Genomic DNA, 27,028 nt, shown 5'->3' on the forward strand with positions numbered 1-27,028 from the left:
GTGGTCGTTGCTATGCTACCGATATTTCAAAACAAATGTTTTCATTTTACACACAAGTTGGTAGTTTGAATTAATTTTACAACCTTAATAACTTTTTAATTAATAATTTTTTATTATAGAACATTTTAGATTTTTTATTAAGGACATTGATAATTAAATAAAAATGTCTGATGGAGAATTTTATGTATGTGCGACGGGATCGATTGAATATGGAGAGTTTTACGAGATTGATAACGCATATTGCAAGTACGGTTATCACTTTGGATCGGAATGGAATATTGTTGGGGTAAGAAAAATAATTTTTTTTTTTTTTTCAACGTTAGCTTAATTGAAAATTAATAACGAAATTTTTAATAAATAATTACGTACAAAATTACTCAGGCAAATTACAGCATAGATTGCAACGTAAAATAAATTCTTGAATTTGGTATATTTTAAAAATTTCAATTTTTTGTGTACTACTCAATATTATAAAGAATTATGAATTTCAGGTAATTTTTTGAAGTGCCGTAAAAAAAAGGTAATCAATATTTTTATTGTCCATTTTTTTACAAGTTATTCATTAACATTACAAAAATACAGAAAAAAATTAAAAAAGTTTAAAATTTTAAAAATTAGCAGCTGATGAAGTGGAGAGGTCTTAAAAAATTGGCACGTGACCATGCCCGCGATTTTAATCCTCCTAGCAATCTTAAATAAAAAAATAAAAAATATTATTAATCTAGAGTAATGTCGCTATGGCATAAACTAGGTAAAAGTTGAAAAAAAATTTTTTTACAAAATTACAACTGCCTGAAAAAAAAATTTTTTTTTACTACTTTTTTTGACTTAAAATTTTTAAAAAATACTAAAAATTGAAATTTGGGTTCTAATTTCCAGGATCAAATAAAATTTATTATCTATCCATATTTTTTTTTTAAATATAATAGGGTATTGAAGAAGGTCTGACACAAATGAGCAAGTGCAGTAATGATGCCAGGCGTCTAACATCTTGGAATTTTCCTTTAGACGCAACTTTTAAATCTACAACACCTCATGGATGTAAGATCTTTATTTGATTAAATAATAGAGATAAAATGCTTGAGTTAAATTAGAATAGTTTAGTTGAGTTTAAATTAATTCTCTTTTAAGCTGAAACGGAATTAATAGTAGCTTTTAGTTAAATATTAAAGACTAACAAAACTAAGCTCATCAAAATTTTGTTTTTGCGTATTATTTATTTACAACTTATACAATAAAATTAATTTTTAATTTTTTTATTTCTGATGTATCAAAATGGAGAATTAAATGTAATTTTTTTATTTTATTACTTCAAGAGTAATTTTAATTAAAGTCTCAAAGTTTTATGCGTATTATTTAACAAATGCTTGAATGTTACGTTAATTTTTTTCGTTTTTTTTTTTTTTTTTGAAAAACTTTATTTAAATATATTTAATTGCATTTAAACTCTCCTTAAACTTTATTTAAAGTGTATATATTCTGAAAAATTAGTTTTAAAATTTATGAATTATCAGTCAAATGCTCTTTAATTTATTTAACTTTAATTAAAGTTTTTTAATCATTTTTTTTTGCAAAGTATTGAATTGCAAACGGATAGATTTTTTTTATTAAAATTATCAGAAAAATTCTGAATTTTAGGGCCGCAATTGGTACTGTCAGTTTACGGTTTAGATTTTTTTGGTCATGATGTAGTGAGAGGATACGGAGTTTGTCATATACCTTTCTCATCAGGTTGCCAAGAATCAAAGTAAAGCAATTTATTTATTCTATCTACATAATAGTACTTGTTAGTCCATAATAATTACAATTACAATTTATTATTTAGAATTCCAATATACGTACCGGAATCTTCCTCAACGTTGCATCATTTCGCTGCATGGATAACTGGTAAACGTCCCGAATTAATTGAACCATCAATCCTAGCATCCGGTTCTGGCCGAGAACGTAATATTGAATTATTAATTATTGGATATTGGATATTAGAACTGCAAAGAACCGGACATAATTTTAAAATTATCAGATATGCTATCCATTCATTTAGTTTTGATAGCTTTTCTCCTCAGAGCTAACAATTGGAGTGAAATATTATTTCATCAATATTAATACATCAAGTTGACTTATAATTGGAATTTAATTTCTACAATATAATTATTTATATAATTTATAATACGATTTTTAATTTGCAGTTCTAATAATTCTATTAGTTGAAAATTTATTTTTTATTTAAAATTAAATTGAATTTTTTTTTTTTTTTAGTGACACGAATGAAAGTTCAAGGGTCGATAACTGCATCCTTCAACGTCATTTTAAAGGATTTTCATAAATTAGGATATGATAATAATGATAAGGGTAAAAAAAGTTGTAAATAGTACTTGAAAATATAATTTTGTATAATACTTAGTTTATTTTATTTTTTACAAAGTAATTGACAATAAAAATTATAGTTTTTAAGGATTAAATTAAAATTTTTTTAAATTTTTTCAAGAATTATTGTACAAAAAATTTTTTTTTTCAAAAAATTAAAAAAAATTTTTTTTTTTAGATAAATTTTTTTGAGTAGTTTTGTCCTCATTTAAGGTATATTTAACCACCTAATTTTTAATTTATACTTTAATATTTAAAAATTTTTTTTAATTTTTTTGGAAAAAAATTAAATCAAAATAAAAAATTTTGTTTTTTCAAAATTCAATTTTTTTTAAGTCCATAGCATGTAATAGTATTTTTCTCTATTCAATTTTTAATTCTTTATTAAATTTACAAACGCTGCTCGTGTACTATCGCTCTATTAGTATTTTGCATTTATTATTGCTAAATATTTTCTAAAAGTGGGTAAAAAAAAAATTGAGAAAATCTTTTTTCCAATAAAGTAAAATATATTCAATTAAAAATATAATTTTATATAATACTCATTTTATTTTATTTAGTAAAAGTTTTATTTTATTTTAGTAAAAGTTTTAGTATTCAAGAATTAATTTTAAAGAAAAAAATAAAATTTTATTGTTGAAATATTATTTATCGTTACTTTGATGATTTAGATATGGAATTTTTGAAAAGAATTTAAATGCAAATGAGTAAATTAATAGACTTGAGGTTCGTTGGATTCGTAAATAATCTAATAGAATAACATTTTCATAAATTAAAGTATTGAGTTGTAAAATAGAGAAAATTTTTACTAACTAGCAAGCTAGAGGCATTAAAAAATACGATAATAACGCAATGAAGTTTTTTAATTAATTAAATTAAATTTTTCAGCTCGTGTATTTTATTATTCAAGTATTTCATAAATTTATGCGATTAAAATAGCGAAAAATAAATATTTGATGGAGAGAAATTTCAGTTTTTAAAGTAAATTCAAATAATTTGTATTTTATCTAATTACTGTTAATCCTTACTGTTAATTAAATAAAAATTAAAAGTTAATTCTTTGAAATTTTTTTACAAACACAGCCATAAATAAATTAGCTAATTGTGCTGTTAATTGCATAAAGTTTGTATTAAATGAATTAACTTGTTAGTTGAATTTTTTAAATTATGATATTTATACAATTTTAATATCAATATTTATTGTTTTCATTTAACTAAAAGGTTTATCGATTTTGTGACCATCCAGATGGTGTAAAAATACTACCGCAGTCAAGTATGAAAATAAATCTTGTATCTGAAAAGAGAAAAATGTTGATTTATATTTCACTGTTTTAAACAGCTTATATAATAACAGAAGGAAAAGAAAAACATGAAGAAAAGAAGAAGAAATACAAAAATTCTTCATGAAGTCGGTTGTGTAATTTCTTTTACATTTCTCAGGACATAACGTTTCATCGAACATTTCATGCTGTGTACAATTTAATTATTTTATTCTGTGCTCGGAATAAAATATTGTGTACGGGAATATTGACGTACGTTAAAATGAAATATTTTTTTCAAGCTTCAACAAATCAATTGTACGGTATTCTATACAATTTTTGATGAAAATCTTCGACGTTAGAATTCATGGAATTTTACAGTAAAAAAATAGGAATTTTAATTTTAATTGAAGTTGAATAACTTTAAATTAATTCTTATTAATTAGAATATCAAATAATTTAATTAAACTTTCTGGCATTCAATTTAGCAAATAAACTTCTCCCTAAAACCTGTTGAAGTAAAGTGATTTATAAATTATATTGTATTTCCAAAAAGTGTACTGCGATTTTAATACCTTTAATGTTATATTTCATCCATAGATTTTATTTTATGAGTTTTTTTTTTATAAAATTATAATTTTTCAAAAGTACAATGAAATACACCTTAAATTAATGGAGTAATGAATTAATTTCCTAAAATATGACATTAAGTTAGCAGTCACTTGACCATTTTTTTATTTATTTAACTAAAAAATTATTTTTAAAAATTTCTACAAGTCAATTTTTTGACATAATTCATTTGTTACAAAAATTCTTAAAATTTTAAAATATCTGCAAAATTAATTTTCATTCCTAAAATTAAAGAAAAATATAATTTATATATTAGAGTAGCGCAAAAATACCGACTATTTTTTTTTTTTTTTTTGAGTCACGAGTGAAAAAATTTTAGTTTAAGATGTTTCAAGAGCCCTCTCCAAAGGACAGCTCAAAAAAATAATTTTTAAGAGGTCGCTTCAAATTTTTTTAAATTTCAAAAATCGAATTTTTTTTTTTTTTAATTTTTTTTCTCGTTACGAGAAAAAAAATTTGATTTTTGACGATTTTTTAAATTTAAAAAAATTTGGAGCGACCTCTTAAAATTTTTTTGAGCTGTTCTCTAGAGAGAAGGGCTCTTAAAATATCTTAAACTAATATTCTTTCAAAGAAAAAAAAAAAAAAAAAAAATAGTGGGTTTTTTTGCGCCACCCTATTGTATGAGGAGCTGATTTTCAAAAAGTGTAAAAATTGTAAAGAAATTGTAAAGATTTCGGACTAAAAATCTAATTGTAGCTTCATAACCGATAGCACTTTGTAGTTAAATTAAAAAAGTTCAATAAAAATATTTCTAATTGAAGATAACCATTTTTTTGTCTCGATTAATTAAAAATAAAAAAATACCCTTTTGAAATCCAACTCTATGTATATAGTCTTCTCTGTCAAATTTTTCAATCTACTGTAAAAAGAACTAATTAAAAAACAAATTTTTTTATTTATTTCTTCCGAGTAAAATGTGAAGTGATCATTAAAGTTAACTATCGGAATTTAATTTGATCAACAGTGTATTTGTTCTCCTTCATCCAATTAAAACTTACTGTAATTATTATCATTAACAAGTTGCTCAGTAGATAAATGAAATAAGTTTATGAAAAGAAATATTAATTATTACTTGTATAAAAATCAGCTTACCATTAATTTTGTATCAGTGACATTAGTTATATCACTTTTGCGCTTTTGGAGCTTGTGCGTCTGGATACGTATCAAGAAATTCAAACACTACACCATTCGTCCATCCAAAACCAGCTTGAACTTCATATTCACCTCCTCCGCCGTATTTTCCAGGATCGATTGCGCTGTACTGAAAAATTAAACAAAATGTTATTATTATTTATCATAAAAATTTTTATTCGAGTAAAATAAAACTAAATGTCGCTTCAACAATTTTTTATGATATGGAAAGCTTTTTTTTTTTTTTTTTTTTTTTTTTATCGTGACCATTTATTCGAATAAAGTACTTTTTAAATAGAAGTAAAATAAAACTAAATCTCTGTATAAAGCGTATAAAAGAAAAATCACAACAAATTCGATGTAATTTGTAACTTGAGGAAACTTTTTCTCAGAGTTAAGCCCATGTATGTAGACTATGTTCGAAGTCCTTTGTAAACTTTACGTAATGTTTAACGTCAGAAGGATTTTCTTTAATGATCCACCGTGATACGGTAAAAGCTTTTATAAAACTCGCTTATATAAGATTACTTTAGCAACCTCAAAAGTTTGCTGTGTTATTATAGGTATTATATCTATGTAAATCATTAAATTTTAAGTGCTTCTAACCAGAAACAACGAATAAATTATTCAACTCTAATAAAATTAAGACCCGTATACATATTGCGCACTTAAGTTATTCAATTTTGTAGAAAAGTTTATCATTTATCGAAGTATTAAATATAAATATATCAATTTTAAAGATTAAAATGTGCTAATGGTTGGAAATTTTTTTTTATCTACATGAGGGTTGTAACAGTATCGATCTCTTCTGAGATGGTTTGAGAGTATAAAAACATCTGTCAGCTTTCAGTACTCCATTTTTGAGAATGATCAAGTAGCAAAATTTTTTTACAATTTTTTTTCATTGTAAGATCGTTTTTTTTAAATGCATATTTTTTTTGCAGCTTCACGGAAAAAAGTAAACTGTTATTAGAATTTTTACTGTTTCAAATGTTAAATTCTTCCAGAGTGAACTTTTTACTGTTTGAAACTGTAATTTTTTAAGATAAGAGAGTCGTTAATATTTACTACAGTGACAGCAAATATTTATATATTTGCCACCCCGATGTCTGCTTTATTGTTTGAAACTATAAAAATTAACCGAATCCGAGCAAATTTTTCCCTTATTCTTTTTTCCGTGCACGGAATTATAAATTTATAATGAAACGTGCGCTTCATATAAAAAACTGTAAAAATTACAGTTTCAGATTGTAATTATTACAGATTTTGTAATAATTACATTGAAAGTTCTAAAAATTAATACTCAAAGTTTGAATTTATAAAAATGTTATTTTAAGCTGCAATTTTCCTAGTTTAAAAATTTTTATACGAAATGCCGTTTATTATTATTTATATTGTAATTTTTACATTTTTCTTTTTTGTGTGTATTAAAAAAATTTTTATTTTTTTCAGTCCAATTTTAAAAAACCAAAATCCTGACGCGCGTCGGTAAATCATTGCGATTACATTTCATTCTTTGGGTCATATCACAGTGTATATTTTAACGCTCTAAAAAATATGTCAGATCTTTTTAAAGTATTTTTCGATTTATGTATAATTACATTTTAGCATTTACTGGAGGATAAAATTTTTTTTAATAGTATCTTATATTATTCATTGATAATAATACTCGAGAGATTGTTATTAATATTCTCATAATAATTTAAATCGAGAAATACTAGTTGAATCCTTGTATATCTAGGGAAAATAAGGTGGAATATTATACACTTGACTGCTGATGTTTCAATCAGTCAGCTGTATATTATTCAGGCTCGTATTTGCATACATGAATTGTAGTCTTATATACAGTCTACTTTAATGAATGAAACTTGCTTTTTAATTACGCTTGTATGTCATTTTTACATGGAAAAATTGCGGATTACTTTGTCGTAAATAACACCCCGATAAAAAATCTTTTCAAGATAATGGGATCTTGTTTTTGCTTTGTGAATATTTAATAAGGACATTAAATATTTTTACGGAAGCGTAAATATAATTATCAAGGTAATTTCTTTTTTTCAGAGCTTTAAAAGGAATTAATTAATGCAATGTTGGTATAAATTTTTTTTTTTTTTAACAAATAAAATGATCTCAATTTTAAATCATATTTAATTTAATTATTAATTAGTTTAATTAAATAATTAAAAAATTTATAAAAATAAATTTTATTAAATTTATTTCTGTTAAATTTTGCCTTTTTTAAAAGTTTATTTTTACTTGAAAATTACGTACGTGATTCATGAAATTTTCTTCATTGGAAAAAAAATAAACATAAATTAAAGCAATGACTGGGTAACTATTGTCAAGGCAAATGAAAAATGAACATTTGTTGTGTACTTAAATTTTTTTTATTTATATTTTTTAAAAAAATAAGGGCGAGCTTGTCATATTTTTTGTAAATCTTTATTTACATTCTCACGCGTATTTTTATAAAAAATAATTATTGTGAATAAAATATAATAGTTTATGAAGATTTAAAATGTCAACTATCGAGCTTACAGAATCACTTATTCAGCGAATCAATTTATACGATATATATATATATCCTTTGAACAATTTTATTTACTATAGATCTAGGCAATATAACAAAAACAAAATGAATAAGAGAGATTATCGATTGATGTGATATTAAAGCGCAGAATTGTGTAAATTCAGATTGAGCGATAAATGATAAACTGTTGAAAAATAAATACATTTTTTATGAATCACTGTGTTTATACGATAGCAAAAAGTTTATAGATGCTTTTTCACGATCATTGTTTTATATAAAACAATGCCATTGTCGTTTATTTCTGTATTGAGTAATTACGTTTATTCATTCTGAAAATATAAAAGCTAAATATTTTCACGTTAAATTAACTTTTTATATTAAAACATTAAAAATAAAGAATTTAAGTAATTTGTAGTGTTATATTTTTAAAACTTTCATTGCAGAAGAATTTAGCGCGTGAGCGTTTTAAGAATGTTTTATTGTCCCTGGCGAGTAGTGGAGCGAATAAAAAAGACTTTGTGGTTGAACTTTTCTGCACACGTTGCATATATATTAATATATTTTGCAAAGTTATACAAAAAAAAATAAATAAATAAAATACAGAGATTGGATACTTTGTATGGTACTTCTCCTTCTTTAAAACAATTGATAAATGTCGAAAAGTAACGAGTAAAAAATTCATCGCTCTATTTAAGAGCCAATATTTATGTGTTCTATCTACTTCCAGAGTTATTTTCAATTTTTAACAGTACTTTAGAGTTGAAAAACATTGAGTGTAAAAAAATAAAGTTATCGCTTCTCTTTTTATCGACGTTTTTAGTCTAGATTTATCTGCGACAAAGTTACATACATTTCTTCTAAAATAGATAAGTTTTTCGTTGTTGAAAATTGTCAAAACAAAAAGATAAAACACTTTTATATTATTTTTACGTGCGATGAATTTTTTCATAAATAAAATACAAGTATCTTGTAAAAAATTGTCTATTCAGTTTATACGATGAATCACAAGGATTAACAGTTTAATTTTTTTCACTTGTCATTTTCTGTTTATTATCTTAGATAAGGTAAAAGACTCAGTTAGTAACACTGGCCTAGTTATTGACACTTGGAATTTTATTTTAGTTAAAAAAAAAAAAAATAAATAAATAAAATTTTTCTTCATTAAATAACAACTTTTGTAAAATTGCGCTGTACTTCCTTAACTAATGACATTTTTAAAGATATAAGCTCGTTACAACGTTACACTCATCAAGAGCTTTCATTTGAGTACCCACATGCATTTTTGATATATTTTTCATATATACATATACATAATATATATAAATATATGAAAAAATTGATGTGGGTATTCAAATGAAAGGTCTCAATGAGTATAATGTCAGGATAAGCTTATATCTTTAAAAATGTCAATAGTTCACAAGATACAAGATCATTTCTTATGTATCTAGAAATAAAATCTGAAGACAAAATTTTTTTTATTCTCTTAATAGTATAGATAATTTTTTAATTATAAATTTTAAAATAATTGATTTTTTGAGAAAATTTTATTTTTTTAATTAGAACAAAATTGCAAGTGTCAAACAACTACGCCAGAGTCAATAACTGGGTTTTTTTAGTAGATTTCATAGAAATCTAACTATTGCATTTGTCCTCATGACGCAACTTTCGAAAAATTTTGCTATTTTTTGACTCAGTTCGTCAAGCTGATTCAGAAAATACCATTAGTTCAAAAGTTTATATATGTATGTATTTATATATATATATATATATATATATATATATATATATATATATATATATATATATATATATATATATATACGATATAACGCGGCTTATCCGGACGATAGCGTCTTCAATTCATCATGGATCTTTTCCAAACTCAACATACTTATTTTTCAGACGAAAATTAAGGCCAAGTTCAAAGATGAGCTCAATCGGTCAAGTAGTTCAGAAATTACAGGGTTTTAAAATTTTCAAAATCATAAAAACTCATTTTCTGGCAGATTCTTTCGCGTATAACTTTTGAATGAAATAACTTATTTAATTTTTGTAAATTTTGTATTAAAGCCCATTTAATGAGCTTCAATTTCCATACCAATTCATTCTCCTCAACTCAAATTAACCTCTTCGTCTGTAGATTTTTAATGAAATTTTACTCTTGCAGTCGTTTTTATTTTTTGTTTAATAAGTATAACGCGTCCAAATTTCTTAACTTCCCGCTAAGAAAATCGATAGATATTCAAATCGGAAGATATTCAAAAATCGGGACGTTATTGTTCTTACCCCGTTTTTCAAAAATCGAGTTTTTATCAGATCTCGACGTTTTAAGGTGTCAGGAAGCTTCCCTGACTTCTCTAGCGAGGGCGTGTGTGTGTGTGTGTGTGTGTGTGTGTGTGTGTGTGTGTGTGTGTGTGTGTGTGTGTGTGTGTGTGTGTGTGTGTGGATATATGTAAACCTCTTATAACTTTTGAACGGCTGGACCGATTTGATCTCGGTTTGTGCCATTCGAAGGGGCTTGACCAAAGAGCCCTAGTATTTGATCACGTACCAGTAGATGATCACTCCATGTATTTGTATATCTATATTCACAAATATAAGTATACAAATACATGGAGTGATCATATACTGGTACGTGATCATATACTGAGGCTCTTACCTTACCAGTATACGATCACTCCATGTATTTGTATACCTATATTTGTGTATATATGTATACAAATACATGGAGTGATCATATACTGGTACATGATCATCTATTTGGGCTTACTTTACCTTACCTTACCTCACTTCATCTAACCTTACTCCACTTAATAAAAAAAAAAAAAAAAAAAAATTATTGAGATTAAAAATGTTTAAAAATCGACAATTTATTTCATGATGTTACAATATAATGTTAAAAATTTGGATTAAAATATTGTTAATAAAAAATTCTTAAATGTAAAAAATTTTAAGTCATTATGTATAATTAATAAATAAGTAAATTGTTATTAATATATATATATAATTAGAATTCGTTATTTATGAAATCTACTTCCATTTCGGCTGCCGAATGGCCTTTTTTTATCTTGAACTGACTATATCTACATTTATGTCAATACCTTGAAAATATTTTATTTACAATGTATAAGTACCAAAGTAATTAATTTTTTATAATTGACTCATTTCAATTGACACAACTATAGAGTTTTTTTAGATTATTAAATCTTTCAACTTTTAATTATTTTTTGCCCCCGCCCCCTCCCCCGATGAATAAAAGCGTAACAGAATTATTTTTTTTTTCAAGATTAATGAAACAAATTCAGCCAGCAGATCTTGTTTCTCTTGGATTATTTTCCAGTAATTATATTAATTTACTATTATTATTATTTTTTTAATTACAATTTTATTTTCTCATTTCTATTGAAGTATATTTATAAATTATGCATTTAAACTCGAAGAAATTTATTATTTAAAACAATAAAAAAAAATTTTAATTTTATAATTTGTATTTTTTTTTTGTAATTACATTTCATAGAGAATAGGCCGTTTATGAGGAAAGTGTAAAACATTAAAAATTCCAATGAAGTCTATTTAAAAAGAATCGATTGTTATTTTCTGACTGAAGTGGCAAAAATAAAGGTTCTATCGCTTTCAATTATAGCATAATTGGAATTTTTAATAAGCGAGTAATAGCTACGGAAAATTAAAGTGTCATTGAAAATAAATTACTTTTCATTATTCGAAATATTTCGCTGATTTCAATTACTTGGAATTGATGTTAAAACGCCTAAAGCGACTTATGAATAAATTAAAAAAATTAGCCATCAAAATAATTTGTTTTTTTTTTTTTTAAGTGAGAATATTTTTAAAATCGTAAAAGTTCAAAAATATTATTTTTAATGGTAATTATTTTAGTAATTATATTTTAATAATAATTATATTAGAATATAAATCAAATTATACACTCATAAAAAAATTAACTTGACTCAAGAAAAAAAATTTTGTGCCTAGAAAATTACTTTAAAGAATTGAATCATTTTTAATCAATGAAAAATTTAATAGTTTAAAAACTTTTTTAATTAATTTAAAAATTTTTCTCCAAAAATTAAACCAAATTAATTTTTTTTTTATAAAATATAAAATTATAATTTAGGAATAAAAATTAAAAAATTTATGAAATTTACCTTTTCGTACATCATTCCAGTTTCCTGGAAGCCTAGATAATTAGCCCTAAGCCATCTAATTGCAAGGTCTTTAGCCAGGCCGAGAGCTGGCTCAGCACCAGTATTACGGAGTCCTTGAACTATGATTGATTGGAGTGGAGGCCATGCATTGGGCCAATCCCATTGTTCTCCTGTATGAATTAAAGTCGATGGTGTGCCACCTAATATTCATAAACAGAACACCGAATTAATCCATGCTTTAGAAAACCCACACACGATTACAAGAATCTGTTTAAAAGCTAGAAATTGATGCGCTCTAAATTCTCTTGACCGATCAGCTTAAATATTATTGAAAATTTTAAATAAAAACTACTCGCAAAAAATTAATCTTATTAACTTAATAAAAAATAAAAATAGTAAATTTCTGTGAGCTTAAAGTTAGTATTAGAAATATTTTAATAATTCAAAATTTATAAATTTACCCATAAAACTATCAATTCCTTCAGCGTGTAAATATTCTACAGCTCTTCGTGCATAAGTCGACGCATTTTTTCGATCGAAACTATTCGTGTACAAAGGAGCAAGATTAGTCGGGTAAAAGAATTTCCTTGGTTGTTTATTTTTCATGTCATAATCCAGCCATATACCAAGCTCTTCGTTCCAGAGGACATCATCAATTGCGTTTTGAAAATCACTTGCAATATCTTTGTATTTTCTTGCTTTCTGCAAAATATCGGTTTTTATTTTTAACTTCCCGCTAAAAAAATCTAAGATTTTCAAAAATCGGGAAGTTATTGGTTTAAACTTCTTATAACTTTTGAACGGTTTGACCGATTTTATCGCGGTTGGCGCCATTTGAAAGAGCATGGCCAAACTTGGATTTTGAATACAATTTGGACCGATTTGAACCGATAAATTTCGAAAAATCTCCAAAAAACTGCGAAAAAAAATTTTTTCAAAAATGTTCTTTTTTGGAATAACCTTTAAACGGCTTTATCGATCAACTCCAAAAATTAATCAATTTTTAACCTTGAAAAACCACATCGATCGCCGCTAATCCGGTCAAAATCGATTGATTCGTTTGAGAGATATCGTGAAGGAAAGAAAGCCGAAAAAAGTGTTTTTTTTTTTTTTTTTTTTTTTTTTTAATTACTCCGAAATATTTCATCTAAAAAATTTTTGTTTTTTTACAAAAATAGTGTTTTATTAAACTTTCATCAGACTTATGATCTCGAAGAGCTCAAATACAACATATCGTATGAATTTTTCTCTGGTGAATAAACAAGGTGTGTTATTTTTTGCCAATGAATAAAAAAATGAAATATTTCTGGATGAGGTGTACTAAAAAATGGAAGCGTAAAAAGCTGAGGGACAGTAAAATCATAGTGATTTATACGCGTACGACAAAAAGTAAACAAACGATTTAAAGTGATTATGTTTTTGTATTTCCGTGAGTATTTAAATAGCGAAAATGTAAATAAAAATTTGTTAAAAATGAAGTCAAGGGTTTTTTTTTAAGATTTTTTTATCTATTTTTTTTTTTTTTAATAATTTATTTTCTAGAAAAACTCTATTAGATTGACTTGAGAATGGTGAAATTGAATTTTTAAAGAAAAAAAGGCCTGATAAATTACATGCACAATACTCACCACTTCATTTCCAAGAAGCTGGTTAAATTGGCTCAAGAGACGTGCATTACGTTGTAAGAATGCATTAAGATCCACTGGAATAATATTTCTTGTTGAAATATCCGATAGATTTCCCGTTCCTGGTCCATTGGGAATAAACCAACGTGACGAAAAGTCCCAACCACTCTCAGCTCCAGCTTTCATGTCTTCATAAAAAGTTTTACGACGTTCGTTACTGTCAAAAAATTGAGCTTCTGTGTAGTCTTCACTGAAACGTAAATTTAAAATTCTTTATTCATTGAAAAAACATTCAATTATTTTACCGTAAAAATTTATTACGTCAAGTTGATTGATTGTTTGATTAAATTGATTGATTGATTGTTTTAATGTTTTGTCTGTGTATTATGACAGAATATTATAAATTATAAGTAAAATATTTTATAAAAGTAGCAAGAAAATGCAAAATGGATATTTTTGTTAGAGTTTTCTATGCAAAATAATTTAAATTTGTATTTATGAGGATTTATGAAATGCCGAATCCCACTCTTGCTAATCCAACTATAAGCTTATGGCTTTTGATGTCGAGAACAACAGATTACCAGAGGTAATACCGAGGTAAGCGCAAAACCCGGATAGTGAAAACAATATTAAAACATCTGTTGGAATTATGAATTAACAAGTGAAGTAGTTTGAAGTTACATTTATTACATGGAACTGACAATGCGCTTATTATGTCTTAAAACTTGTAAATAGAATATTATGTCATTCAGTAAAAAAAATAACGATGTCAGTTTCCATTCATTTTTATTAAACCCGTAAAATGTAGGTTGAAATTCTCAGTGTAAATTTTCCGTTTTTAATCATTTGGTATTTTAACTTTTTGTATAAAAGTTTTCTATTAATAATTTTGCGAAATATATTTTTGAGATAAATTAATTAAAAGTTTTTTAAATTCACAAGATGTAATAATATAAAATTATAAACAATTTTAAATAGATTTTTTTTGAGTTTTGTATTCTAAAAAGTGACAAAAAGCTTGAAAGATTTACAGACTTATAAATTTTATAATTTGAGAAAATTTTTCTAGTACACGGGAAGAATAAGATTACACTGGATATTATTCCAGATTATACTGAGTGAAAAAAAATTTCAGATAGTAGCTAGTATAATCCAGATTACAATGAGTATAATCCAGATAACAATGAGTATAATCTGGATTATACTAGTTACTATCTGAAATTTTTTTCGCCACAGATATCACTGAGTATAATCTGGGATGATATCCAGTGTCATCTTGTTTTTTCCGTGTACATTGAGAGAAAATTAATTTTAGATAGACAGCTTGAGAATTTTTATCCAAAATTGTTTTTCCTCACATCTAGAAAATTTTTTTTCAACACAAAAATTATTGTGAGAACAATTTTGATTTCTTCAGCTAAGAATTAAAATTATTAAAAATTTACAACAAGTTAATTTCTCTTCACAAAAATTCCCTAATTTTTTAAAAGAAATTTTTTCTCTGCAATAATTTTAATTTACAAAATTCTCTTTAAAATTTTATTCAATAATAGAGTTGATTTTAATAGAAAGACAACACAACATACAATTTTATGATTCGTTCTAAAAATATTAAGCTCACTAGATAAATATTATTTTCATACACTAGTTGTATAATTAACTAATTATAATTTTAAGCTCAATTTTTATATTTAAAAATTTACTGTACAATTTTTGATATTAATTTATCAAATAAAATTTAGCAATAAATTTGTTACAGTTTATTTAATTTTAAAAATTCCTTACTGAAGGTGGGAATAATAAATTGGGAGAGTTAATACCGGTCAGTAAAGTTATAAGTACGTGTAAATAAATTAAAGTTGTAATTAACGTATCAGGTTAATCGCAAAATACCATTACCCTGTAATTGCAATAATTAGTTGATAGTTTAGTTGAATAATAGTCATTGACCCGGATTTAAAATGATAGATAAATCCAAATCGTGATTTAAATTAAAAGACCTAATTATTGTTAATAGTAATACTATTTTTTGCGGTAGAGAAACTTATTATCACATTTAGAACGATACACGATATACAATTAATGTGTGCAGATAAAAGTGTTAGAATGACGTAATATATGTTTAGCAAAAGTTACAAACCGATAACTTTCTGGACGTGGGCCGTCACTGTTGACTACATAGCGTGCCATTATATGAGTTTTATTGTTCTTCGTGACTTCTACTGTTTTTTCACGTATAAAGAAAGCGAATTCTTTTTCGAGTGTTAGTAAATTATCTGACAAGAATTTTATATCACCAGTAGCTTCTAAATACTTTTCAACCTGGAACAAAAAGTATTAATTTATTTACTTATTTCGGGAAAAATATTGAATCATACTTTGTGTAAATTAATAAAAAAAGTTTAAAAACTAATAAATTAACTGTGAAAAGTTTTAAAATTAAATGGAAAAAAGTGTTTTTTTTTTTTTTTTTTTTTTTATTGTTTAAAACTTTTATTCAGAGCTTAATTGAAAGTAAATTTTTCCATCCAAATTCATTGTATGATTGATAATAATTATAAAATTTTAAACAAATATATATTTATGTACTTTTGCTCTAATAATTTGTTTGAAAAAGTTTTAAGTAAATTAAATTTAAATTTATAATTAAAATCAAAGTTTTTATAATTGAATTTATAAAATATTATATTTTAATTTTAAATAACTTATATACGCTATAAATAGATGTATAGAATAATGCTGAAGTAACTCGCGCCAATTGTACTTTATGTCGAGAATAAAAAACTAATTAAATTAGAACTTTTATTGAAGTAATAACCCGTGATGCGACAAAGACACATAAGTTTGACTTTGCCAACGATTTTACTACACAGCGAGTTCATTTAAAGGATTAGTTTCTGAATAACGAGGAAAAAAAAAAGTACTAAATATCATTTAATGAGAATAATCTCGTGTAATCAATTACCATCACGGTAAATTATCTTTTTGAAATGGTATTGCAGTACATATGTGGCGACAAATGTAGAGTATGACAACATTGGTATCACTTGACTGTTACTGTCAACATATTATTACGTGACATGAAAGTTTGTTGGGAAAAACTCAATTCTATAAACTGAAATTCGATATTATATATTTGACATTCATGCAAACATTTTACAAGTATTGCTTTTGATAGCAACATTATACGTGCCATTCACCAGCTTGCATTACAATTTCCGTTGCTATCACCACTCTTGGCAAGTTATCCACTGTTTATTCTCTATTAAAATAACTTGGCTCCCTTTGTCTCATAAATTTTACGCATATAAAAATTTTAATAAAAAAGTAAATAATGCTAGAGCAAAATTTTCCGCTCATCAGCATAAATTCGAAATAAATATACAACATGAAATTTATTACAATTTGAAATTATTTGCTCGACTATTTTCGCTAAAATAAACTAGATTTAAGTATATTCAAACGTTAATTAGAATCTGTGAACGAGAATTGAATTAATTGCTTATTAATTCAAGGAACTTTTTTACTTGTTACGTCTAGACTTTTTTTTTTTTGAAAGACAGATAAACTAGGAAGCTACACAAAAAATGTCAAAGTAGAGGTAAAGAAGCAAAGAGTAGAAAAGAATTAATGTGAATTCTGGAAGCTTGGGAGATATTAGATTCTAGGACAACGGCCTCTGGTTTCACACTCTGGGGACTATCCTATTTCTACCCAGAGACTCATACATAAATTTTATGTGAGGTCACTTTTATTGGTAGTTGTGGCTACTACTTTGTAAATGCATCATTTTATTTTTTTTTTTATTATACATATTTATTCATTAGTGTCTTTTAATGATTTTATTGTTTTTTTTTATTTATTGCATATAAAAATAAACTAAATATAATTCAATTATGATGTTTTTTTTTTAAGAATACTGTTAAAGAAATGTTTTAAAATGATTAAAGATAAAAAACGAGAGTTTTACTACTACTTAAATTTTTTCTTTTAGAAACTTTTAGAGGAGTTAATTTTTTGTGACTTGTTAATTTTTTTGACTTTTGTTAAATTGCACTGTGCTTTCTTAAATATTGACATTTTTGAAGATATAAGCTCATCCCGATGTTACACTCATCAAGAGCTTTCATTTGAGTACCCACATGCATTGTTATATATTTTTGATATATACATATATATAATATATATAAATATATGAAAAATTGATGTGGGTACTCAAATGAAAGGTCTCGATGAGTGTAACATCAGGATGAGCTTATATCTTCAAAAATGTCAATAGTTTACGAGATACAGGGTCATTTCCAAAGAAGCTTAAAAAGAATAGTAAAATTATTATTATTAATTTATTTTTTCAATTTATGAAACATAAAAATTAATTGTAAAATATATTTTAATTTTAAAAATTTTCTTTTATAGAATGCACTTAAAAAATATTTCAATAAAGAAATCATAACTTTTATTAAAAATTAAATCTCAACTTCAAAAAACTTTTAAAGAAGTTAATTTATTAAATAGTAAAAAAAAAAAAAAAACTAAAATCAATCTCCAGTCTAACTTTTTAAAATATCAATTTTTAAATAAATGTTATTATAACTTTTTCAAGTTAAAAATAACCTTACTAACCATATTATTAAAAATATATGTGCATTTTACTTTGATAAATATTCTAATAAATCGAAAGATTCCAGAGATTATAAAAATTCTTATTTTTTTTTTATTTTTACCTTACATAAGATAATAACAATTAAGTTCAAAACAGACTTACCATTGGAATAAGTAAAGGAGGCTGACTTCTCATTAAATAATAAACTCTAGCACCATTTGGAACAAAGCCAAATCTATTCACCATAGATATGAAATTTAAAATGATTCCTTTTGCCGTTTCTTTCATACCAGAGAGAAGAAGTCCTTCAAGAACCCAATAACTGTCCCAGTAGTAAATTTCTGCAATAAATAGGAATAAGAAACGTCTATTTCTTCGCAATTCACTATTTTATTGAATAAAGGAGCGGCAACACTTTTTTATAAAATACTCCGCAGTAAATAAATATATAAATTTATTTGAAATCGATATAATGCGAACCTTGAAATCTTCCACCAGGGACAATAAATCCATTTTCAAGAGGAATAGAACTGAATCTTTCCGGCCGCGCTATTATATCCGGTGACATTTGCCGTGATAAATTCAGCCAGACGTTGTTTAAATGATTGGCCCATCCACGAAATTTCGGGTCCTGAATGCGCTTAAGTATTGCGGGGGTTGATTGCCAATCAGGCGGCGTCCAAGGTAGTACGTCAATGCTTCTGTGGAAGTTTTCTGTTACGAACTTCGATATTTGCGTTTTATTCGGCTTACCTCCTGTTGCCGACATGAGCTTTTCGAAGCTTAAATAATTCAAAAAGTTATTGATTATTTTATTTCAGTAGATACATTAACAATTTTTTTTTTTTTTTTTTTTTTTTCAAGTTACGGCAATATTTAAGAAAAGAAAATACTGAAAGTACACAATGGAGATTATATATTTACTTTTATTCAATCAAGAATAGAAAACAAATATGTAAAAAGTCAAAACAGTAGTTACTGATTTTTATTGCTTTGTGAATGTTCAGAGTCAAACTTTTTTACGCGAAAAATTTGATTGACTACAGAAGGGCGTATTTGTTTATTTTCATTGACATATACATCAAAGAAATGGGAATTAGTATGAAGAGCGGTGAAAAAGTGAAAGATAGTATCGATAACAATTTATATACTGAAGCGTAAAATCGAGCGATAAAACCACACTTCAACAATTCAAGAGCGCTAATAAAGTGAATAAAGTTTTTTTTATGTTTATAAATGAGAAGTTGAATTCCAAAAGGGTATCTTTTCATTTTTGATTAATCGAGACAAAAAAGTGGTTATCTACAATCATAAATATTTTTATTCAACTTTTTTAATTTAGCTATAAAGTGCTATCGGTTATGAAGCTACAATTAAATTTTTAGTCCGAAATTTTTATAATTCTCGAAGTACTTAATATTTAAAAAATCAAAAAACTGTTCATTTAAAATATGAAAAGCTCCTGAAATAAATATCATCTTTTTCTGTTGCAACAAATTTTATTATATTTTTTATGTACAAAATATCCATTATTGTTGTGTTAAATTTTTACCATGAATTGAAATTAAACAAATAATAATTAGAATTAGTAATATGTAATTATAATTATTTTAATGTCAAGTTTAAATAAACAAAGACGTATTTCTATCTTTTAAAATAAATATTTAATTAAATTACTAGAAATTTATATACGATAAGAAGATAATCTGATTTGTAAATATTATGATGAGATAATTGTTTGTAGTATTAATATTTTTATCGATTATTTTTATTTGATTTTGTAATAAATAATCAAACAAGAGTTATTAGAATTGATGTTACGTTATATCATTTTATAACTTACTTGGTCAAGGTCACTGATGGATCGTGCAGTTGATAAAGATCGACGAAAGTTTTACTATCGGGAAACACGCCTGCCAATTGGACAGTTTTCAATAATTCTCCGCCGCAATAAATTGGACTAAAAAAATTACATAAATAATTATTAAATTAATAATTTTTAAAAAAATAATATTTATTACAAAAATTAATAATTAATTATTTAATAATAAATAAAATAACATAGTTGCAGCAAAAATGAGAATATCTTCAGTTGTGATTTTGTATTTTGTAATCTCAACGTGACTCGGAAATTCTTATATTTTTCTAGCATCTTATTTTCCGCTGACTTTCTGTCAACCATTTATAAATTCCGACATGATATGTGATCTAACATAGTTATGTAATACGGAATACAAGGATTACACTTAATCTTAAGATTTTGTGTTAGATTTATTATTTTTATTAAATTTATTTATTATTTATTATTTATTAAATGTATTATTATATTAAACTGCGTTTAATTGAAACTACGTACATTTAAGATTAAGTTGACTAATAACTATGCATACAGTATAAAACCGATACTTTATAAGCAAGAATTTTTAATTAATCGTTGGATTAAATTGGACCTTGAAAAAAATTAAAAACTCTATAAAAATTCCACTAATTTCAGAAATAAAATATTTTCGCATCGCTTAAACGAAATGTTAAGTGAATCCGAAAGAATACAAACTTAACGACATCTTTCCTCGAACCTTTTTCATCGGTCTTATCCCTGCTTAAGTTGGGTGTTACTAAATCCTCGAACGAAAACTCTTGCGTCTCAACATGTGCAGATTACTATTTTTCTATTTCAAAAGTCTCATGGCTTGGCAAAAATAAAAGTTTTAGTTTGTTTGTTCTTCAATTTGCAAGCGAATTGAATCGCCAACTCAAATAAAATTTCAATAATTGATTATTCACTTTTTGTGTCTACAGAATTTAAAACGGTAGAAGTAAACAATTACCAATGATAATATTGTTTGACGTACGATAGAATTTTTTAATATTTAATAACAATAATTCTAAGAATCAACCATTTTACTCTTAAATCAATATTTTCTCAGTCAAGAGCTTAATGCGTATTTAATTGTCTGACATTGAGATGATTGCTTTCCATTAGTTACCCGTGCGAAAAAAGTCGACCATTACTCACTTCTGTACTACGAAGAAGTATTGATTCATTGAAATAACTTTAATTTCGATCGTTATAGTTTAGGAGTTTTAATTTAACAAGAGCTAGTCAATCGGAGTGAATATTTCATACAATATCGTGATAAAATAATTTTTTAATGAACAATGGTATTATAATTTGAGAATAAATATTTGCATTTAATTGTTTTCACAATTTTTTTTTACGATATATTTATTTATGAATGAATTAAGTGAATGAAGCTTTTGGCGCTCATGTGTCGGCACACACACTTTGCTCGTTGCCCGCGATCTTCTCACAGCTTAATATCTCATCTAGTCAGTTATTAAATATCAAACTATTGGGTGAGATTTTTTTTTTCAATTTTGGAATAAAATTTTTAACAAAAAAATTTTCTTTTATTTTTTGTCAAAAGCGAAAAAATTAAGCTTTAAAATATTATTTTAATCTCCAAGGTAACACAAAAAAACACTTGTAAAAAAATAAGATAATTTAATAAAATTCACGGAAAAAAGTAAACTGTAAAAATAATAGTCGATTTATAATAAGTAATGATCAACTGCTAAAAATTACCATTTCAAACTGTAAAATCGCGATTTTAATAATCACTATGTAATATTTATCATTTAAATGCTACAATTTATTTTTTACATGGAAGAAAATTTTAAACGCAACGCTAAAAATAAAACTATAATTATCGACTTGCTTGGACTGGTAAAATATATATTTTAAAAGTAGAATTTTTACTGTTTCAAATGTTAAATTCTCCCAGAATGAATTTTTTTTTTTTTTTTTTTTTTTTTTTTTTTTTTTTTTGTTCGGCAATTTTTTACTGTTTGAAACTGTAATTTTTTTTAAGATGAGAGAGTCGTTATTTACTGTAGTGACAGCAACTAATCACTTATTTTCGATATTAAATTATAAATTACAATTTTTAGATTTTCTACATTAAGTTTTGTAATATTTATATGAAAATTAACCGAAATTCGAGTAAATTTTACAGTTGACTTTTTTCCGTGAATTGAAATCGTTAAATAGAGCGATCCATTTAATGATTAATATTTATTTATCTTCGATTGTAGAATTATGTACACTTATTTGTTTGACAAATAATATCAAACAATTATTTGATTAGTGCTAATCTGACCTTTGATTTAAATCAGAGTTAATGGTTTAATTAGTAAAGAGTGATATATATTAATACTGGTATGGGAGCTTGAGTAAGTAGAAAGTTCTTCATTATCGAATGACAATTTAGCGAGCGTATCTCTGACTGATGCATCGCATCAATAGACATATCAAATTCCAATGAAAACGGCAATTGCAGAGAACCGTAAACCCGTCACCGCAAGAATAGTTCATCCTATCAATGTGAACATGCATCGTTGAATTTTCCGCGAGAGGTTAACTCGTGATCTCGATCATTTGGAAAGAGCCAAGTTATTGTGCAGTATTATATTATTGTATTGTATTGTATGAAAGTCTATGTCCCAACCAACACGGCAATGCTAACCGCGTATTTGGGAAAAGCCACAAAATGAATAGATGTACGTATCTGACTGTTTTACTCATTACCCACACTCTCTTCCCCGATCTTACAAACCGCTTTTCATCTACTTATTTACTCGCTGTAGATCTACAAATTTATGCAAATGCAAATAATACTTTTATTATATAATTTAATTTTTTTTTATTTTTATTAATATGCTTTACGTAATTCCATACACCCATAAAAAGATAGTTGGTAGAAAAATTATTCTTATCATTACCATAATCTAGTAATTTTTTATTTTAGAACCGAGAAAAATAATTCGAAAAAAATGGACGAATAAGCAGACGTGAAAAACGGGAAAAGCTGAATTTCAGCGATGAAAATAAAAAAAACGGACAAAAAAATAATGTCACGATGGGATATAATATATTTTTTATTCGTAAGAGGTGAAAAAACTTTAATGACTATGTACTGGATGATAGAGTCGACTTTTTTTTTTTTTTTTTTTTTTCCCAGTTAAATCTTATTCCTATTGGAAGGAGAAGTTATTGGATAAAATAGAAATGTGACGCGGAATAAAATATAACAAGATTGTAATCTTAAATAAAATCATTTGAATAATATTAACAATATTCTGAGTGTAAAAAGTTTAAATTGGTAAAAAAATCAGTTATCATTTTTTACAATGCTATCGAAGATATTCAATAAAATTATTTTATGTTTCATCTAAGTTTTTATTTCCTTTACATTATTTATGTTTTGGCAACAGTGATCGGTAAGTTAACTAGGGTATCACTGATGTTCTTAAAACTGGGTCTGAGTTTATTGAGGATTTTGTTATTCTGCCAAGCACGCTCAACGAAAAGTTGAGGGTGATGCATGAAGCCCCAGTTCTGCTTGTCAAAAATGATAAACTTTGAAGTTTTTATAGAGTTTTTTTTCTGATTTGATTTTTATTTAAAATTCAGAGATTTTTTTTTTTATTGAAGACTTTAAGTTTTTATGGCAAGAAGTTAAAAAGACAAATAACAATAAATCTTGAACAATTTAGCACCAGAACATTAATTATAATATAGTTGACGTGCAAGCATTAAGATGTTTTCGTGTACGGCATATTACTTTATATGGATCATGCATGAATGGTTAGCGACCTACAAGTTACCTATCTTTACAAGTTCGTAGTGTAAAAGATAAAGAAAAAAAAAACGGTTGTTCTAATAATAACATCCAGGAAAATTTTTTTAAATTAGCTGACTAAAGTTTCAAAATTTGGCAGTAAATTTTCGCAGTCACTGTTTAGTTGAAATTAATTGGTTCATATGATCTTGACTTAATAAATTTCTAAAGCATGCTGTGAATTTAATTTCTTTCTGGGTTTCTCAGATGCTTCCGTTCTTCAGGTTAAATTTTCATTGGGATCTTTAAGACAGCGTAGGAAATGATATTTTGATTTATGAAGGTCGAGAGATGGATATGATAAAATAATTTAAGGATAAGACTTGAGGAAGTAAATATGAAAAAAAAAAAACGAGAGTTTTAGTTACCGGTAAAATATTCCAGAGCTCCCTGACAAGGAGGTAATTAAGAAATAAAGATTAATATACTTCTATATGACGGATGTATTTTTTGAAGTTGTGTTATGAAGTCAATTAGATTGGTTGAGCTTTTATAAAAAATTAATAACTTGAACATCTTAATTAATAAAATCGCGTTTTTCTATCGTTTCCTACTAATAAAGAAATTAATCTGAATCATAAATAATAATTTTGTAAAAATATTTTTGGATCAATTTTAATTTATTTAAACCTAATATATTTTCTTGAAATGAAAAATTTGGTAACAAATAGCTGAGCAATTTAGAGCAGGGCCTTCAGTCGAGTCAGACAATAATTTAGAAATTCTATACCTGGCTAGACGGATAATTACAATATATCTTGAACTAGAATAAGTTGTCTGGAGCAAAATAATAGAAAATGGACCCAACTATTTGCAATCCTGTAAATGTCTTATTTAAATACATATTAAATTTATTGTATTATAAAAGCTATTGACATGCAAATAGATTCTTTAAGCATTTAGCATATGTCTAGATCTTTAACGATTGGAAATTTCTACAAACAATTTAATTTAACTTGTTGAGTCTAGAGGTATTAATCATAGTCTAAGTATACAAAGCTAAAATAAATTTCTATGAATGGGAATAATTTTGAGTCAATTATAAAGAATTATTTTACCAAATAAAATCAATCCACTTTTATAATTTAGATGAAAAATATGAAAATATATCATGTAAGCAAACTATTCGTAATGTGATTGGTCAAATATATCATAAGCATGAAAATATATGCAAACTCTAAACTCAGGCGCGCGCTTGCGCGCGCAAATTTGAATTCTAGTAGGTTTAAATTTATGCAAAAATTGGAATTTCCGACTTAATAATAAATTCAAGATTATAATTAAATGGAAAGGCTGAAAAATTAGTAAATTTTTTTTAGAAAGACGGAACAGAAATTTAAGATAGTTTAAATTTCTAATACGATGTTCTTGGTTAGAAATTTTTTCTCTTAATTCAAGAAAAGTTAATTTTTCATCAGTGTGAAAATTCATAGAATTTAAAATTAATTTTACTATTTGACTCAATAATTAATTGCATCTATCAAAATAAATGAAATTAGAGACTAAGTAATCGCTGCATTGTATATCTATCGTCGATGCGGTTTTTCTGGTTATATATGGTTGTTTTGTTAAAGTAAGCGGTCTTACATAATTGCTTTTACTTAGACAATAACCAAGTTTGAACAATTACGAGGTTTTCTTCGTGCAATACTATAGGTTGATAGCATTAAAGTATAAACTTGACGTCATTATAAAGAAAATTAAATTATTTGTCAGCTATAATTATATTTAGTTTTAAAAATTTATTACAATGTGCTATATTAAAAATTAGATGCTCTTCTTTCAAAATATTTTCGCTAAAATATTTAATTTAATTATTTTATCAAAAAAGGAAACGTCGAATCATGTGAACTTGACATTTTATCAGGATGAAGTATAAAAGTTTGATAATTCACATCCGATTTAAGAGTGCAGCTCCATTATTTGTATGAAACCATGACAGTTAAATATTAAATGTTTTTATTGTTTACATTTAGATGTCAATTTATTTTAATTTACGGGTACAAAATAATAAAATAGACAAAAATTAATATTTGTATAAATATTATTATTAGAAAAATTTTTTAAATTTTATTTTATTAAATTTTTAGACTCCAATTTTTTTTTTTTTCTAACTAAATAATGATAACTTAATATCGAATAAATTTATTAAAAGCCAAGTTAATAATAATTGATAATACATCATTGATATAATTGAAAAATAATTAAATTTACCTGTCGCATAAATCTGATTTTTCCGGGGTTGGTATGATGTTAAGAGCATTAGCTTGACAAGTCAAACCGGCCGTCAACAATAAAATAAGTGAGAACATTTTAAAGGTCACACAACAATACTTTTAGCTTTTGAAGTTTAATTCAATTTATAATTATTAACTATTTTAAATTGACACTAATATTTTATAATTTACAAATAAAATGAATTATTCGGTTGAAATAAAAATTTAATTACCGTATTTTGTCCGGCTAAATCAAAAAGTGGCAGTTGTACGCCTGCCACTCGACCGAATGACCCTAAAACGTTTAACAAGTCGTAGTTATATACAGTCCAAATTGATAACGTTACAGTGACCATTGGTAGAATACTCAAGGATTCAAGGTTCCTCATTGGTTGACGATTATGAGACTTGCCATTGGCGGGCTCATGTGAATACTATCAATTCACCGAGCCTAATAATTTTTTGTTTTATCGGTTTTATTGGACGAGAAGAGTTATTTTTATTTATTCAAATTAAGTGAAAGCCGTGAAAATTCATTAAGAAATCATATAAAAAATTTATTTGAATTTTTCGAGACTTTCTAACCCGGCTTATCCCTTATGATCCTTTCGATTTGAATATTAATTCAATTCTGAATTAAAAAAGTTTAAATCTCCGTTTTTTTTTTTTTTTTTTTTTTTTTTTATCATTAGAAGTGATGAAATTTTCACTTAATAATTTTTTAATTTTCTTTGACAAAAAAATTTGCTCTAAAAATTATTTAAAAAAATTGCATTTTTAATTTATTAAAATTTCTACAAGTTAATTTTTTTAATAATTT

At 25.4% G+C, this 27,028-nt stretch overlaps 2 protein-coding genes across 5 annotated transcripts; one reads left to right on the forward strand and one right to left on the reverse strand.

The window, feature by feature from the left end:
- Nucleotides 1–137: 137 nt before the first annotated feature.
- On the forward strand, nt 138–2,388 carry LOC141526927 (B9 domain-containing protein 1). 2 transcript variants are annotated; one of them, XM_074242086.1, is made up of 6 exons: nt 138–286; nt 492–520; nt 930–1,041; nt 1,639–1,747; nt 1,826–1,944; nt 2,257–2,388. In XM_074242086.1, exons 1-6 carry the CDS (start codon nt 271–273, stop codon nt 2,367–2,369), a joined length of 498 nt encoding a protein of 165 aa, XP_074098187.1. In that variant the 5' UTR covers nt 138–270; the 3' UTR covers nt 2,370–2,388. The 2 variants fall into 2 exon arrangements, with proteins under 2 accessions (XP_074098187.1, XP_074098186.1); XM_074242085.1 differs by lacking the exon at nt 492–520.
- LOC141526922 (trehalase) lies at nt 517–26,496 on the reverse strand. Of its 3 annotated transcripts, none has more exons than XR_012479101.1 (11): nt 26,207–26,496; nt 20,155–20,271; nt 18,792–19,093; nt 18,474–18,652; nt 15,849–16,030; nt 13,712–13,958; nt 12,545–12,785; nt 12,084–12,283; nt 5,349–5,517; nt 1,843–1,932; nt 517–690 (listed from the first exon to the last, which is right to left on the reverse strand). XR_012479101.1 is itself a non-coding variant. In XM_074242079.1 (10 exons), the coding sequence occupies exons 1-9, from the start codon at nt 26,302–26,304 to the stop codon at nt 5,380–5,382; spliced, it is 1,704 nt and encodes a 567-aa protein (XP_074098180.1). In that variant the 5' UTR covers nt 26,305–26,496; the 3' UTR covers nt 2,382–3,658; nt 5,349–5,379. The 3 variants fall into 3 exon arrangements, 1 of the variants encoding a protein (XP_074098180.1); XR_012479102.1 differs by having other exon boundaries at nt 1,843–1,985; XM_074242079.1 differs by lacking the exons at nt 517–690; nt 1,843–1,932 and adding an exon at nt 2,382–3,658.
- Nucleotides 26,497–27,028: the final 532 nt, after the last annotated feature.

Source organism: Cotesia typhae, unplaced genomic scaffold, assembly GCF_013202065.1.
Source record: "Cotesia typhae breed Kobodo isofemale line unplaced genomic scaffold, CoteBio_Ctyphae contig_4, whole genome shotgun sequence".
NCBI lineage: Eukaryota > Metazoa > Arthropoda > Insecta > Hymenoptera > Braconidae > Cotesia > Cotesia typhae.

What these genes read in the sequence shown, in the direction of transcription:
- LOC141526927 (XM_074242085.1), top strand. Translation starts at nt 164, where the DNA reads ATGTCTGATGGAGAATTTTATGTATGTGCGACGGGATCGATTGAATAT. An exon ending in CGGAATGGAATATTGTTGGG is followed by an intron (nt 287 to 929) that starts GTAAGAAAAATA and finishes TAAATATAATAG; the next exon opens with GGTATTGAAGAAGGTCTGAC. An exon ending in ATCTACAACACCTCATGGAT is followed by an intron (nt 1,042 to 1,638) that starts GTAAGATCTTTA and finishes TCTGAATTTTAG; the next exon opens with GGCCGCAATTGGTACTGTCA.
- LOC141526922 (XM_074242079.1), bottom strand. Translation starts at nt 26,304, where the DNA reads ATGTTCTCACTTATTTTATTGTTGACGGCCGGTTTGACTTGTCAAGCT. An exon ending in CCCTGGTGGAAGATTTCAAG is followed by an intron (nt 18,653 to 18,791) that starts GTTCGCATTATA and finishes TATTTATTGCAG; the next exon opens with AAATTTACTACTGGGACAGT. An exon ending in AGCTTCTTGGAAATGAAGTG is followed by an intron (nt 12,786 to 13,711) that starts GTGAGTATTGTG and finishes GATATTTTGCAG; the next exon opens with AAAGCAAGAAAATACAAAGA.